This window comes from Falco peregrinus, chromosome 4 (assembly GCF_023634155.1).
Source record: "Falco peregrinus isolate bFalPer1 chromosome 4, bFalPer1.pri, whole genome shotgun sequence".
NCBI lineage: Eukaryota > Metazoa > Chordata > Aves > Falconiformes > Falconidae > Falco > Falco peregrinus.
Window position 1 is genome coordinate 103,823,305 of NC_073724.1, and position 17,374 is coordinate 103,840,678.

Sequence of the window (17,374 nt, forward strand, 5' to 3'; positions counted from 1 at the left end):
GCATCTATTTTTCATTAATTGGATTTTATTTTTTTAAATCATTAGTAAAAATTTGACAAAATAAAGTAAATCCCTGGGGGGTCTTTCCTGTATCTTGGAACTGTTGTACACAGCATTCAACGATGTATTACAATATGCTACAAGTTCTTCTAATATTACTTTAGAAAGCCATAAACAAAACATGTTTAAATCATACTCTGTCTCATCAACAGAAACCATTTGCAACTGCAGGACTGGGAGCTAGGCAGAGCCTAGAGCTGCAGCTGGAGCAGGGCTGCCAATGGCAGGGGTAAGACACAGGGCATCCCCCCGAGAGCTGTCCCGTTTGGGCATGGCTGTGCCCACCACGGGGCTGCTCAGCCAAGGCACGGGGTGAGGAGTGTGGCAGGGACCAGAGGTAAGGGAGAGACAAAGGCATTACAGCAGGAAGTCAACGCAAAGGAATGCAGTGTGGCATGACACATATAAAGGAAAAATAATCCACTTTAAATATCAGCCACCACCTTAACTGATTTGGTCACGCTTCTCCTACTAGTTAAAAGTTACCAGCATTGCTGCTTTTAAAAATAAACTCACAGTTTCTTTCTAACTCTTGGCCAACTGCAGGCTGCAAAGGAATTCTTCCTCAATAAGTAAACTTACATCTCTTTTTTTCCAAAGTCCTTATATCAAGTGCGTATATCTTATAAGATATATGCACTTGATATAAGGCTTATGAACAATGAAAGCTTATATCTTTCATTGGATCAATTCAATTCATACAGATTTCAAGTCATCATAAGGTGACCGCAGTTCTCCAAGTACTCTTTCCAAGCATGCTAGATATCCTGTATAGCTGTATAGTACTTCTTCTTTACTAAATGCCCTCTGAAGTATTCATGCCATTTAAACAGCAGCTCTACACTTAGTACTGAGGCTGTTATATCATCCCTTTTATTACAACTCTGGTTTTCTTCCTTAGAGGAAGCATCCTTTCCAGATTCTAAAGAACTGTATGTTAATTAGTTACAGTCTCTCTCTTACTCTCCCCAATATCTAATTGCATAAATACTAATGCAAAAAATACTAGAAAATACTCCTATGAACTCCGTGTTTAAATCTACCTGGATGGTCTCTCTAGGGATACCTTGAACGTAATAATGTGGTTTGTAAGGATACCTTAACACTGAGACAAAGATAAAACAAGGAGAAGTGGTAGACAGAACACCAAATACACTAACCCTAATGAGCAGTAAGGCAGACAGTAGCAAGAGACCTGAAGCCCTGAGTCACTGATAGATGAACATTAAAGGAATCACACAAGCACAACCTTGAGAAGGTTCACACAGACCTTCATAGCTGGTAAGAACAAGAGAAACAATATGTTTATCAGTCTTATGGGAAAGAACAAACTTATTACAGAATATTTGAAAGGCACTGAGAGACTGTGTGGAAAGACCAGCACCTAGAAAAACCCAAGGTCAAGGCCAGTGACTGTGTAAGGGCCCTGTGGTGTGGGTATGGACACTGGAGATACCTTAAATAATAGCATGAGCCTGAAGTATCAGCAACGTGAGCGTGCTTGTGAATCAAGGGAGTGAGGGTGTTCACAGTTCTGCTAGCAAATGTCAACCCTGATCAGCCAAGAAGAAGGAATAAGCTTGTGCTGCCTGTGCTGTTCATGTTTATGTGAGTGCTGCCTGCGTTTATCTTTTCTGCCGCTCTTGTCTCTGTGGCTACCCATGTGTGTATTGCGTGTGCACATCTGTGCAATACATGCACAGCCTTGCTAGGGCTGGGGCTGTAACCTGGAATAGCAGCAGCCTCCATCTTAACAGACCTGCAGAAGAAACCTCCTGAGCTGAAATCCATGGGATTTGGCTTCTTTTACCACTCTGCAGTCTTCCATTTTCAAGAATGAATTTTAATCAGAAAGTTATTACACTGGGGTAAGAATACTCTTCCTGAAATTGCAAGCTATTTATTTTATAAAAGTCTTTCCATAAAGTCTGGTATGAAGAATTTCTTCTTTTAGCCTTGGAAAGAGTTAATTAAAGTAATAATATTTGGGAGAGCAAATATGCAAAGGGTAAAGTATCAGGGTGTATCCTTCTCATTAAAACTACCCACTGTCCCATTAACAAACATGTTTAGGAACAGGAGACAAACCAGAGGTACTCGTTTCAATATAGTTTCTAAAATAGTTCTGTATTTTCTAATGACTTAAGAACAGCATGAGCAAAACCAAGACACCACATAACTCTGACCTTCAAGTGGTACAAATCAGCACCATTTCAGCAGCACAAGGGCCACAAAATATCTCCAGTTTCCTCCCAGCAACAGCAGCATCACTAGAAGATTCCGCAAGGAGTCTCAAAAAACCAAAACATATATTACATTTAAAACGCAAGACATGATACAATGCTTACAGTGCAACATCTTCTGAAAGATTCCTCCCCTGTGACCTGAAGTCTAACTGCTGTCATACCTCTATGACCACAGTTGTTTCACGTCTTCCAGGGAGGTACAGAACTGCATCTTGCAGTATCAGGCCCCTGAAGACAGCCTCAGCTTGTTTGCTACTAATACTTTCCAAATAAAATAAAATAGAATTTTTTGGAAAATAAAAGAATTCTAACCATCTTCTCACACTGATCATCCAAAGTTCACAGTATAACTTACTTGTTGGAAAGCGAGGTAAGAAATAAGGCTCCTATTCATTTTTCCTTCAGCACCTATGGGCATTTTTCTGAGCTTGGGTTAGTGCACAGAAAGAGAGGTTATTAAGAAGCAAGATGAATCCCTCTCTGCACTATTTTCCTCCTAACAACAGTGCATTTTCAGTTGAAAACTTGAAAAATGGAGTGTGAAAACATGTTCTGAATACTTTATTCACTTCTCCCTTTACTGTTGTTTATAAAATTTTACACATTTCAAAAGAGCTCAAATCTATAGCTCTCGCTGAGCTGTCATTAAGTATCATTAATGCAGAATTCTTTTCACATCATCTTGATCAGTGTTACTGCCCTTTCCCTTGTGCTTAACTGCTAAAATTTACTTTGCTTCCAAAACTTCAATAAGCATTAATTACATCACAATTATACCTCAGGTTTATTTTTATCTATCGGATTTTCAGTTTTTCACCATTTGCAGAAGAAGGAGAGGATAACAAAATATGAGGCTCATGAAGGAAACCTAATTAGGGTGTAGATGCTTTGCAAGTTTCGACAAGCCTTAAGGCACTGCAACACACATCTCATCTAATCCAAGCATTTTGTGAATGCAGCAAAACATTTTTCTGATCATACTGAAAACTGTGCTCACATAAATGATAGTCACAAATGGATTTAAAAGTAATAGCCTGTGGATACCTTCTGAATACTTTTGCTTTCCATCAGAAATGGTTTTGCAAGGAAAGTTCAGATTAAGTTTACAGTCCATATTCACCTAAAAAAAAAAAAGCTATTTTGTGCAAATTTTGATTTTAAGAAGTTGGTTTTTTCCCCCCAAGATCTTTAATGTTCAATATTATATTGAAGAAACCATAAAAGAGGGATTCTCAATGAAGATGACCTATAAAATGACAACTTTATGAAAACACTGCTTTTTCTACATCCACTAAAAATCTAAATTGAAATCTGAACCCACGTGCAAGATACAGAAAACCGGATGAAACAACACATGCTTCCATAGCACCCTGTAAATTATTTTGTTATTCTAAGTCACCACTTTAAAGGCAATATAGAGGCTCCGGGTGTTAGCATACATTCAGCTTCAGAGGACTTTTTGATTACTGATGTTCATAACCAAGTAGCTGGCTGCTACATTTGGTTTATACAGAATGAAAACACATCTGTCTCCAGTGGTCTTCTAATCTACCTATATAGTAACTTCAATAAATTTAGCATGTTTCAAAAATTGATTTAAAGAAAAAATAAAACTGCCAAACATACAAACCAAGAAACTACACCAAGCATCAGCTGCAGCAGTAAAAAAAAGAATTAAGAGGAGGAAATATGAATCAAGATACAGACATTTGAAACTTGCTGGAAGTCAAGGAACAGATGAAAGTTAAATCGATGAAAAAGTTAAGCAAAGATCTTGAACAAATCTGAAGCAAAAGCAGATAGGAAAAAATTAGCCATGGCCTTTTCAAAAAGCTAGCATGGAGAGAGCTGCAGGAGAGTTCAGTAATCAAGATGGAAAATGAAAAAACAGATGTCACATCTGCTGTTAGAAAAGGTGTCAAATGGACAAAGATCTACAGTAGCCCGCTTGCGGGAAGGAAATTAAAGATGGGAATGAAATCATTAGCATTACTGCAGAAAGGTAAGGTCAGATGACAGAGTTCATGCTACGGCATGATGTATTTTGGCTGCTAGTGAAGTATGGAGGATTTTAAAAAAAAGCAATGACATTCACAAGTGATGGATTTCAGACTTCGTATAGAAGGGACTGCTGAATGCCAGTGAGGAGACGTGTAAGGTGGGATGAAAGTATGTGCCTTTCAAAAGCTCCTCTCTAACTGACATGAAGTAGCACTAAGACAGCTGTACTTACACAAAATCTCAAGTCACAAAAATAATAAAAGAAAGTCTCCTAGACTTTTTGTTGCTTTCATATCCTTTGTTGTTAACACACTTGAATCTCTTTCAGGTTTCATCCTCTCCCTCCAAGAGAGGCTAGGAAATAACTTACACCATTAGTCCATCAGGCTCACATACACAATCAAACTTTTAATAGCAAATTCAGGTAAGGATCAGGGACCTGATGAGGCTTCTGCAGTACAGTCACGATACATACACTTGAGTAGTTGTTCTTCCTTCACATCACTGAGATGCCAGCCAAATATTAAATCTCAACTAAGTATCTGCTACTAAGCAATTACATTATCTTTTGGGAAGGGAAAATTTATGAAGTGGGAGAATTATTAAATAACCACTGTGAAAGTAACCACATGATTCCTTTTTACTGTGAAGCAGTTCAAATTTTTCCCTAGCATTCTTTCATGAACAAAGGACCAATGACTTGCACCACTGACAATGCGATAAATTCCCCAAAAAATATTAGTGAGAAACCAATGGCTGAAATGGCTAAAATAATATTTATCTATAACACTTACCTAAATTATGCCATAGAACTTCTCCATGTAGTGTGAATTTAACTAATTACACATTTTCTGCTAAAAAAAAGCCTGAATCATATTGCCATACAATACTAACAATGTAGCTTCTTCATGGGTCACTGGATAAGTAGATCTTCTGATCACTAGACGAGCTTCACATGACCCAAGAGAAAGGAGGTGGTTCTTGTCTCTGCTTGGATGTGACAAAAGAGCAGGACTTGACATACTTGCCTAACTATTACTATTACAGCTTTTTCCTAAGCAGCAACATCTGACTGTCAAGAATCACAGACATAAAAGGTGACTTAGTAATAAGGTAGAGTAACAGAAATCCATTCAATCCGCGTGGCAGCCTTATCTTATGTAGCTTGTATTAATTAATAGGTAAAATGAACTGGTATCTCAAACTCGAATGCCTTCTGAAGTGAGGATGGAGGATCACCATTAACCACAAGGTTAGCGAGACAACAGGGAGGCAAACAAGGTTCTACCAAAGTAAATCCTGAACTCCCACCTATCACCTTCCTGTCCCTTCTTCCCTTTTAAGTTACATCTCCTTTAGATTTGGATATTAGGGTACTAAACTGTTGCTAAGACCATTTCAATACTTAAATGACGATCAGGAAACTGAATACTTCATTGTGTACAGAGAATTTACCATATGAAATATTTTTCACCTCAAATTATTAAACCACAAATACAGAATCTGAATGTGCATGCAATAACTGAATGCACTAAGGTAGCCCTAAAAACTAGACCCATATATCACAGTACCTGAATCAGAAGACTTTTTTTAAAAAATGTATTTCCTTCTTTTTGACATACTACCATTCTTTTTTTAATTTCATTTCATAAAGGATAATAATTAGGTGTAACGTGAAAAACACTCATGAAGTAATTAGGTTATAAGAAACTTGTCATTTTTCGTAATTGCAAAAAATGCCCATGATATTGATGATGTGGTCAGTCCTGTTCATTTTGCCTGCCTCACTTTTGAAAAGACACATTCTCTTTTCATAGTATCTCCACAGTTGAAATTTTTTTTAATGCAGGTAAATACCAGATCAGTGTCATTTGTTCTCCTTGGCATTGTAATGATAAAGCTGTCTTAACAGACCAGCTGATGAAGTATTTAATCACTGAAGTCTGATGTCAAACATATAAAAGCGTTAGTCAAAGTATATGAATCTGCTAGTGAACAGCAGATGGATTGGAAAGTCGGTCTCTCCTTCCCTATTAAGCTGCATCCTTGAAATTTGATAGCATTGCTTTCTGTAAAATTTCACCTATAGCGCAGGAAACAATTTGTTTGCAGCTGCTTTCAAATGCAACACTTCACTAAAGAAGAGGTGAGATTTTTTTGTAGATGTCAAATGACCGTAACAGGACTACAGGAGCAGACTTTCAAATTAGGCATGTGAAGTACACTTTGACTTTAGCTGGAATACTTCAATGCCTAAACATAACTTGAAGCTTTCAGAAATTCCCACCAAATTATTTTGTTTAAATACAAACCTTAACAGATGCTGGAATACATAGCACTAATCGTTAGCCATCAGCGGATAAAGTCAAACTGGATAAAGTCAGCATTTGCAGAGCAGGTCGAAAAAACAACACTTTTTAATGCTTTGGAAATTAGAAGCTTTGAGTATAAAGCAGGCCTTTAATAACACAAAGTCCTGGGATTTAACATTTATCCATTTTCTGGAGAAATCCAAACCCTTCTCACAACAATTAACAGAACAATCCCTGAACTCAAAGACATCCAGCTGTATTCCATATGACTGGTACATGACAAGGTCAGAAAACTCTACTTTGGTCCATGACAAGTAACACAGAACTTACAGTCTGCAACTTAAAAGTTTTTAAATGCCAGAGAGAAGCCAGACCGCAGATACTGACGTTTTCAAATTACAGCCATGTAATTATATGACCCTATCTCAACAATTCATTACATGAATTTTGCCTACCTGAAATGTAACATTGAATGTTAGGCAAGTGGTAGTCTGAAGATATTTTAGAGACATTCTTTCTCTTCCCCTTCCCCCTAACCATCTTCATTATTTGTTAGAGCAAATATGTCAAGCACTTCCTTTTTGTGAAACAAACCCTTCCACTGAACACTGCTTAAAAAGAAAAAAAACAAACAGTGCCCACCAGAGTTTAAAGTTGTAAATAAATCACTGTCACCAACAACTGGTATTGCATAATGCTTGTGTTATCCAGCTATTTCCATCTGAACAGTCCCCCTGTGTGCAATATAGTCTTGAAAAAAATCGACAAATTTAAATGAACTTGTACTATACTTATTTAAGTACTTCTCCTCACCGAGAAATTCGTATCACAGTATCCATTTCTGCACTTCAGTAACTGAGGTTGAAATTAACTTACCCTATGTTTTTCCTTTACTTTCTTCCTGTATTCTTCTTTGTCAAATTTGTCTTCTTCCCGCAGAATCTCTTTCACTTTATCTAAGTTGATGCCACTGGAATCATCTTCCTCATCTGCTTTCGCCAAACTGGATTTTTGCACAGGTGGCCACTGCTGCACTAACTGAATTATACAGTCAACAAGAAAAGTAATGGTTAGGATCACTTATTCCACATCAAAGTTTTGAGGTGTTAAATACTCCAATACATCATTTTTCTAGACTAAACAGAAGAGGCCATTCGCAAAGGTGACAAACAAACAAAACTTTTGCACAATACAAACCCTGATAAGTTTATTTAACATCACATTCAGTCAAAAATGAATATTTGAAAATAACATCTGCATTACACCATATTACTGTTTAATGGATTCACTTGAGCATCTTCCCCTGTTTTTCTCCCTTTGCCTAATAGAACAAATAATTTATAATCCTGCTGATCATTTTGGGAGAAAAATCATATTTGCTTTCAAGAAATGACTCTCCTGAATATATGCAACACAAGAGAACAAAACACTAGTAAATCTAAACAGTACGTTTTCTTGTAAACATTCAATATTCCACCATATTAATTGAGAGAAAACCGAGATAAGCTTTCATCACACAGTGCACGGAAAAAACGTAACTGCAGGTTCATGTTTTGGGAGAAGCAAGGAGAACAGCAGTGGAGGGTTTTATTTGTTATTGTATAAAACCAGGATTGGAAATGTTTGATGATTCGAGTCTGACTTGTGGATGACATGCTGAACACATCCAGCTTCCCTTAAATATCTGAAACTCTAAAGGAAAGACAAAGACTACATACTCACCAAAAAAAATCCCCACCTATCTTAATAGCTTAAATTTGTGGTATGTCATCACCTGGGGACAGCCTTTGCAAAATCGTTCTTGCTTATGGATTGGTAGAGTAGTAATTTAAAAAAAGAAATGACAGCATGTCTTTGAGATAATGCAAAACCAAACATGTTTAGGACTCCCTAATGCACACAGGGTGTTTTTCACCTTAATACTGATAAACCCAACCTACTGTTCCCACTTCCTTTCGTAAAATGGAGTTTGCGTACTTGTATTTCCTAGAAAGATACATTTCTTAAAGGAGTTTTACTTTATCAAAGAGAAGCACATGGAGCAGAACAGTAAACTGTGAAGCACACTTTTACACAGCTCAGAAAAAAGGTAGGAACAACATACATCAATGCAAATGTTATGTTTCCTTAAATAAGGTACCCCTTCTCTATTGTGCTGCTTTTCTAACTACAATCTTTGTGCTTCTTTTTTTTCTCTCCATTCTCACCCCTTTTTGCTTCATTGTGTAGATTCATAAAACATTTGTGCATGTATTTTAAGATGAGACAACTGCTTTAAAATATCTTTAAAATATTTAAATATATTTAAATATAAAATATTTAAAGATCATTTATAAAGAAGATATAACCTCTAAAACCTTTTAAATTTTGTCTCATGTCAGTAATTATACACCTATAGTCCCTTCATCTGCAATATAAAATGCTTTATTTGGTCACAAAAGTAAATTATATACTTGTAAAGGTGACCTCTCTTTCAGTATATGTCTTGCTGAACTGAATCTAAAGTAAAAAAAACAAAACAAAAAAACCAAAAACAACCACCTGCTTTTTTCTTAATGCTGGAAATGGAAGAACATACAGCGCATCTGAAGCTTTGAAATCAAATTTCACAAAGGTTTATGCAGTGTGGAGACTTGCTAGTAAGGTTATTGCCACAATGAAACCCTAGAGTGACTGGCACCCACAATAGTTCCCTTTGATACAAAATCAATCCATTTTTCCAGGTGCTATTAAAAGATCCAATTAAATTACTGGAAAATTTCAATGCACTGTTACATCACCACCAGTAAGCAAAAAATTGGTACTTCCTTAGCTTTCCTAACAAAACTTTTAATCTAGAAATAGTGAATGCTGGGAAGAAAACCAAGAACTTAACTCCCATACATTAACTCAAGACTTGGGGCAGCTTTGGCAAATAGCTACAGGAAAATTGTTTTACATTTCTGCAAGGAAAAAATAGGCTGTTGATTCAACCTGAAATTGAAGATAACAGGCAGAAAAGAGGTGCGGTTCTGTACATCCACTAACAGCTCCTTTGTATCTTACACATACAAAGGTGAACAGAGGCGAGTGCCCAGCATTCCTCTTTTTCCCAATGGAACTGAATTCTAAATGGAAGCTGAGCAGTTCTGCAAAACTTAAACCCAGAACAAAAACCACACACTTTTGAGAAGCATTACCTTTTTATATGGATATAAAGTAGAAGTATTTTTGTCTTTATATAAACTACAAATTCAGTTCCCACCAAAATACAGTTATTTTGAATTGATCTTACCTCTCCATCTTCAGTAAAAACTACTTTTGTATTGACTCTAAATTTCTTCTTCAAGATTTTTTTGGCTTCTTGGGTTTTAGTTGTTTTTTTCTTCATCTTTGATTTTGATGTATTCTGTATAAAATAAAATGAGATTTCTTATTATTTTTTCCAGTCACAGAGTATATGCTTTAAACTTTCTTGAAAGCAATTAGATGTATTAAAATGTAATTCCTAAAACACATGAGTAAGAGTAATTTTCAGTAAAAATGAGCTAACAGACCTTTTCATAAAAGTGTTTTAAGCTGGCCTTATCACAAGGAACTCATTTACTCTGATAAAAATTATGCATAACTTAAATCCTGTCGGCAGCAGGACACCCGACTCATTCAAATCTCACTAACCTTTCTGGGGTAAGGGCACTAGATTCACCAGTTTACACTCTTAGCAAGCCTCATCAGACAAGAAATCCAGTACAACTGACCAAAGCCATTAGCTACAACTGATCAGATACCATTTTCATCTCACTTGTCATCACACCGTCCCCAGGCACTGCAGCACACCAGCTTGAGTTATTTTTGTGTCAATGAAGGCCACAAGTGGCCATGCAAGAACCTTCCTATTTCATAGCTCTTGTCCCTTGCAGTACCAGCAGGGTGCGGAACATCAGTGCTAGATGTTAAGCAAACTTAGCATTAAGTAACATTCAGAATCACAAAAGTTATTAGCATCACAGGAAGAATGTTGCAGTGAAACAAAGTGGTAAAGACACAAGGGAAACCAACAAATGAGTCAGTAGAGATTCTGAAACCTAGACATTAACAACACTTTCAACAGGTTGAGGTTGTTCTTTCCTGGCTATCACTGAGAAAGCAACAGCGACCAGAAAAAGCAAATACCAGCAAAACAGTATCCCTATACAAAAACCACACTGATACTGAAGTTACATTTATTTTTTTGTGCTGCAATCTTGCTGTTAGAACAAGAGGTGAAGAGGTCACTTCTATTTTTGACAGCAATTGGAACATTTATCCAGAGTCTTTTCACAAATTGGAGGTAGTTTGCAACTCTGGGAGGACCATTTCAATCACTTCTGTAAAATGCAATGGACAATAAATTGTCACATCCACAGATGTGATACACAGATGTAAGTTTCACAGAGCCACCCATCTGGTGGCAACATCATGGAACCAAAGAGCATGGAGGATCCCAACCTCCAGCTCTTCTTCTGAGAGCCCTCCTTTCAGGAACAAAGGCCCTATGTGTTTCAGGCATCTAACAAGACACAACCCACACAGAGGACATTTCAAGCAGAAACTGTCATTGCAGAAGGTATTTTATAGCACCAGATATTCTGTAGGACGATCTGAAGACTCCACAGGAGAAGACCCACAACTCATTTATCATCCGGTAAAGACTGCAAACCTCCACTACTCAGGAAAAAGTGCCTGAAAAACAATCACTGAACTGTCTAAACTTCTGATAAATACCAGGAAGTGGTCAAAGCAACTGGAGAGAAAAATAAAACCTTAAATTTCTTTTCTCACTTTTTTATTTTGGTCATTTTTAATCAGTTTCATGTTCTATACCAAATCCACTATAAAAGGAAGCAAAAGAAATTAACTCAGAAAGTCACTGTCATTATGGTCAGCACACTAATGCACAGAAATATGAACTATAAAAGAGAAAAATTACAGTCTTCCTAACAGGAAAAATGGTTTATGACAGCTACAGCACAGTTTTATGAAGTAATGACCATATCTATTATAGAAAAAGTAACTGTAGCAGCACTTACATCCTCAGTCTTGTCATACGATTTTTGTTGCACTGTGCAGTTACTACTACCAAGGCACACCTTCAACAGTTCAGAAAGCTGCACTATTCCTTAACTCCTGCCGCTTATCTTACGAGCATAAATTGAGAGCCTGCGTAAGCATAAAATCCTTACCTTTAAATATGGACTACTTGGAAAAGAACAGGAATTGTCTAGATGAACAATTTAAAGAGAAGTACTTCGAGGTGGTACGATGCTACTTCTCACTACCACAGCGTTTTCTTCCACCAGTTGCTTTTGGGTTTTTTGGTTGGGATTTTTTTGTTTGTTTGTTTTCTTCTTAAATAATCTTTTATTTCTGCCAGTATTATTGGTACTAGTATAATACGCTAATTAAAAAAAAAGGTGACTGAAAGTTTCGAATTGGTACAATATTTTGTAAAATTATATTTAAATGTGAACCTCAGCTGTTTACATTTCTTGGTTTAAAAAAGGTTTTGTGTTTTAAGAGCACAAATATCCAATGGGCTGTCTTTGCATGCATACACAGTCAATACTTCCAGTTGTACCTTTTTCCCCCCGCCCTCCTCTGTGTGATTTTGAGAAATATTTTGATGCTGCAAAGTATCACGGAAAAAGATGGGATAGGACAAAATTTCCAAACAAAGAGCAAGAACAAGAGGAGGAAGAAACAAATGGTAAGCTAAATTCCCCCACTATATACCTAAAAAGCACAGGATAAAATCAGCGTGTGAATTTGGCAGATTTACAATATGCAGCATTAAGAAAAGGTAAGAGATCAGAATTTTAAAAAACATACAGGAGAGAGTATTAGCATAAAACTCTAAACACCCCATAGATAATTAAACTGTTTTTTTTATTAGGACACTCATTGCTTTCTAAATTGAAAATGCTTCAATGAGGATGGCTGTCAAGGCTCCCTCAGTTTCAGACACCGTCTCCTGACCGACCGTCAACAGTTCAAGACCAAACAGGCTCAGATAGCAAAACATTTTCATCACAGATGTAGGCACAATTTTACAAACTACATGACTTCACTTTTCAGCAGAAGTAGCCCAGGAAGGAAGTTGGATTAGCTAGTACAGTGGTTTCTGACACCTCCCTGTCCCAAGGGAGAGGCTACATGGTCCAGGAGAAGAGTCAGGCAGGTCAGCCATGGGGTGTATGTATTTCTGGGGTCCCATAAATGCAACTTTGGTCCTCTCCCAGGGACCTCCTCTCACACTGTTCTGGAGTCCTTATGTAGTCCTAAAGTCTCTCTTCTGCCACCTAAGCCTCTCCCTCCATATGACTCCAGTATCATCTTTCAGAACATCTGCCCCCCAAGTCTCAAAGCCTCTCCCCATATTCCCTGTCCCAGCAGCTGCCACTCTATCTTGAACATATCTGAGCTGAGTGTTCCTCCAACTGGCTGCAGACTTGGTGCAGGATGGGTCGTTTACATCCACCACAGCTCCCGGCATCCTCCCCCATCCACGCTATCCCTGTGACCCCCTCACCCAAATACCTAATGCCACCACCTGTCTTTGCTTCCACCCCACATCTGAATGGCTACATTGAAGCATCAAGTCCTCACCAAGCAGGACTCTGATTCATCCATTGTAAGAAGCATAATACCAATGCATAGCAGACCTCAGGCTTTCCTAATCTTCAGTGCCAACCTCTCAGTTCCCTGCACTTTCAAGCCATTATGCTTTCTCATTCCCCATTTTCACCTTTTGTACTAGAAGATACCTAACAATTTACAAGCAGCAGGTCGGCATTTAACCCACATTCTTGTAGCTTCATCTGTTCTTCACAATGAGTTCACCATATCAGCAGACACCACCAGCTGCTGGAGGCTGCCAGAAGATCATCTCCATCTGTTAACCTCAACTGCTGCAAATGCAGCTGTGGCAGGAGCACCGACTCCTCTCTTAACTGCTCAGCTAACAGCTGAAATCTGGGGTCACAGGCTTTGCAGGCAGAAGCACTGTCACACCAGCAGACAAGAGAGGACGGAGGGTTTCTGCTGACACACCTGTCCTTGCCCTGGTACCAGAGCAAGCCACCAGCCTGGGCACTTTACAGTGAGCTGAGGGGGCGTAGCAGCTCCCCACACCAACTGGCTCACTCAGAAAACGTTGTGTATCAAAACCTGTTCAACTAACACCTACCTCAGTAGATCCATTTCTACAGCTGAATTATACCATCAAATAAGCCATTGACTGAACCGAAGTGGGCATGCATGATCTGGGCTCAGGTTTCCATGTTGCTGTTAGATACCGAAGGGATTCTGCAGTTGAACTCAAGTTGGTAACACAAGTTAAAGCATCAGCTGGTGCTCATACGCTTCCATGACAGTGAGGAGGGGCTGCCTGCTACCCACCAGCACATACATTTTGCTCTGTGCCCTATAAAATCGGCCGACAAAGATATGGCAATAGTTAAACTGATCAAACAAGATCAGAGTGATAATCAACCTCTTTAAAATGGTATATACCAGTCAAGCATTAGAAGTTAAGTCACATTAGTTTATAAACATTTCATAAGACTTGGGCTCAGCTGCAGGGTTGGGGGACGTTCTATTGTTACTAATCAAAAGCCTAAATTTCTTATTCCTTTTGCACATGCCAGATGGCTTGCTGGGTTGTTTAATGAGTTAGAATAAAGACTAGCTCTTAAAAGCACAGAAAATTCAAACATTTTGATACAGGATCAGAAACGATACAGCTAATCTGCAAGTTTTTTTCTGTTTTTCTCAAAAAGGAGAGGGTTTTGTTTTCTGGCTTAAAAGGTCTGATATTCTTTGCTGGATCTATGACAAAGCCTTTCTAAATTAAGATACTAAATTAAGTATCTTAATTAAAGTATCTTAAGATACTTTCTAAATTAAGACAAGTTTAAGACATAAGATTTACTATTTTTCAATATTTTTTTTTCATAAAAGACAGGGCATCAGAAACAAATGTCAGTAAATTTTGCTATTCTAACATGGAATATTTTTTATTATTAATACAATTTTTGAAGTCAATAGTTTAGACTGAGTATGTAATCCTCTGTAACTCAGGATCAAAGCACTTAGCATCTGTTACCCAAACACACTTGCTTTGACCTTTGGACTGTTACAAATCATCAAATGTAAAGTTTCTTTGTTTCTAGCTATAATTTCCTTGTTAATTTCAACTCAACAAACCTGTGAAAGCAAGCACAGAATATTGACTAGAGAAGGCGCCTGAAGACAGGAGTACCTTATTGTGGCTGAGTAAAACATTAGTAGAAAAACATGTTATAAACCATTTTCCAGTCCTGGTAGCTATTACAGGCATTACTGCTTTTCTAGGGCTTTAGTGGGCTTTTTTCCTCCCCCCTGCTTATCCTTTACAATTCTTAGGAAGAATGGTGCTGTACCTGGAAATATTTTTCAGTCTCTCCCAACATCATTACATTACTTACCCAGAACTGAACAGTAACCACCTCTGAGAAAAAAGAACCGATGCAGTACTCAACTTCACACACTGATTTTGTATTTCTTCAAGAAAGTGCCCACAACAGGAGCAAGTATAATTTTTTGTATTTTCACCATGTATGGTGAAATTATTTTTGTATTATCACCATGTATGTCAAACCCCCTGGCAAGCTACTGAGCGTAGACTCAGAAGTCATTCCCCACAAAATAAGACACAGGCCAGATTGAAGCTACCAAACTTCAAAGACAAAGAAAAAGGCCATCTTTATCCCCACGCTGTGGAGAGCCCACAAACATGGTTTGCATCTGGCAGGCACTAAGAAACTTTCAGAAGATTGAGTACCCTCCAACCACAAGTCTAAAGCAGCTTAACCATACAGCATTAGCTCCCAACTCCATAAACCTCCCAAATTCAGCCTATGAGGCTTTGATTACCTACAACAGAGATAAGGTTAGAGGAGAGAGAAACTTTCACTCCTCCTGACAAACACCTACCCACAGAAGCAGCAGTGAGATACAAACTTTGCATCCTGTACAGAACTATAAAACCTAAGAAGGAAAACATCAAGAGAAGCAAAATAACGATACTTAGTTTAAAAGTCCAGTGCATATTACTTCAAGCACCTACAAAATTCTAAACACCAACAGCTTCCTCTTGGTAATACAATTAGACTCAACCAGCCATCTGTCTTACCATTGAGTATGAAAGACCGGAGGAGAAGAAGAAATCCTAGGAAGCGGCATAACCACTAGGAGATGTATGGATGCTGCTTTCCCTCATGATCTGTGGTAGCTAGGTGGTCTCTTTTCATTTCCAGCCCACCTCTCTGTAATGACAGCTATTTCAGTCCTTCCTGATTTCTGCTGTCTGCTCACAACCCAAGGCCCTTTGTGCGATCAGGAACACCAGCACAAGCCAAAGCAACTGAGAAACAGCAGTGCAAAGTTCTTCAAACCATCCCTCCATTTCCACAACACAACTCCCACAACCTTTCCTAGGAAAACAAGCTTCTTTTGTTGGGCGTGTTGTGTGTTGGGGTATTTAATGTATTTTTAATGTAATACAAGTGAAGCTGATTTTGTTTTGTTTAAGTATTCTTTTTCTTTTTTGATTAAGTGTTAAAAACTAGGAAGCTTAAATTCACCAACGCTATCCAACCAACTTGCACAGTACCTATATACATCACTGAGTACAGCTTTTACCATAACAATTATGAAGATATGGAAACAGGCAGGTTGGTACTCAAAAGACAAAACCAGCATTCCCTACATGTTGTTCTATTTGCTTCTCTATGAACTTTTAAAACACATCAGTTAAGTATCAAGATCAACATGATCTTGAATTTTTGAAGTGATGGCTTAAATTAAAAGGGTAGATTGATGGGGTTCTTGTTTTGTGGCGTTTTTTCTTCAGTGTGTGGGTGTTTGTGTTATTTTGCTTTTTTTTAACTAGTGTCATGCAAGGTTTCAATGAAGATACTGAGAAAGAACAAAGTCAAAACTGGTGGCTCGCAACTCCTTACACAGTATTACAGTTTAGCCAGGGAAATTCTGGACAGCTGAATCACTTGCTACATCTATGCATTATTTACTTTTTAAACATACTGAAAGAACGTTGACTTTGAGAGAGAGCATTTTCTAGGGTAGAACAACCTACAGAGGGAACTGAACATGGCTTTTACAGTAGCAGTTGTGAAGATAAGGATAAATCCAGGTTGGTATTCAAAAGAAAAACAGCACTCAGCATGCAGAATAGCATAGATAAGAATCCTTTCACAAATCACAGCAACAGGAGAGGAAAAACAAAAACTAGAGGAAATAAGAAAAGCTTCTAATAACCACTGTTCAATATTGTTAACCACATTATGGACCAAGACCACAAGACCAGCAGCTCACCACGCTATCATTCCCGTTTAAATTGCCCTTCAATTCAAAGAAACAGCAACAAATAGAAGAAACCATAGCAAAGACAGAACTGTACTATGGCAACCACGCACTTAGATGATGTTTGCCTTTGGTTTTGATTACCATTAGGACAGAAGATCACATCTGAATCTGAATTTCATTAGAGTTTTGTGTTTGGGTGCAAGTGTTTGGTTGGAGAGGATGTCTCAGTAAACATTTATCTTCTAGAAAACCAATTAAGCCACAAAAATTGAAAAGAACTAAAAATTAAAATCTCAGAATTTAACACAAAATGCAAGAGTGAGGATTAAAAAAACTACCAACTTACAACTTGTGAAAACAACTGGATTCTTC

General features: G+C 37.8%; 1 protein-coding gene across 1 annotated transcript in view; it reads right to left on the reverse strand.

Annotated features, from left to right (window-relative positions):
* The window catches only part of DDX10 (DEAD-box helicase 10), a 192,200-nt gene that overhangs the window by 71,152 nt on the left and 103,674 nt on the right, over positions 1-17,374 (reverse strand). The window contains exons 14-15 of the mRNA XM_055802318.1: positions 9,894-10,007; positions 7,496-7,657 (exon numbers count right to left, since the gene is read on the reverse strand). Of these exons, the coding sequence (XP_055658293.1) occupies positions 7,496-7,657; positions 9,894-10,007 (276 nt within the window). The remainder of the gene's footprint in view (positions 1-7,495; positions 7,658-9,893; positions 10,008-17,374) is intronic.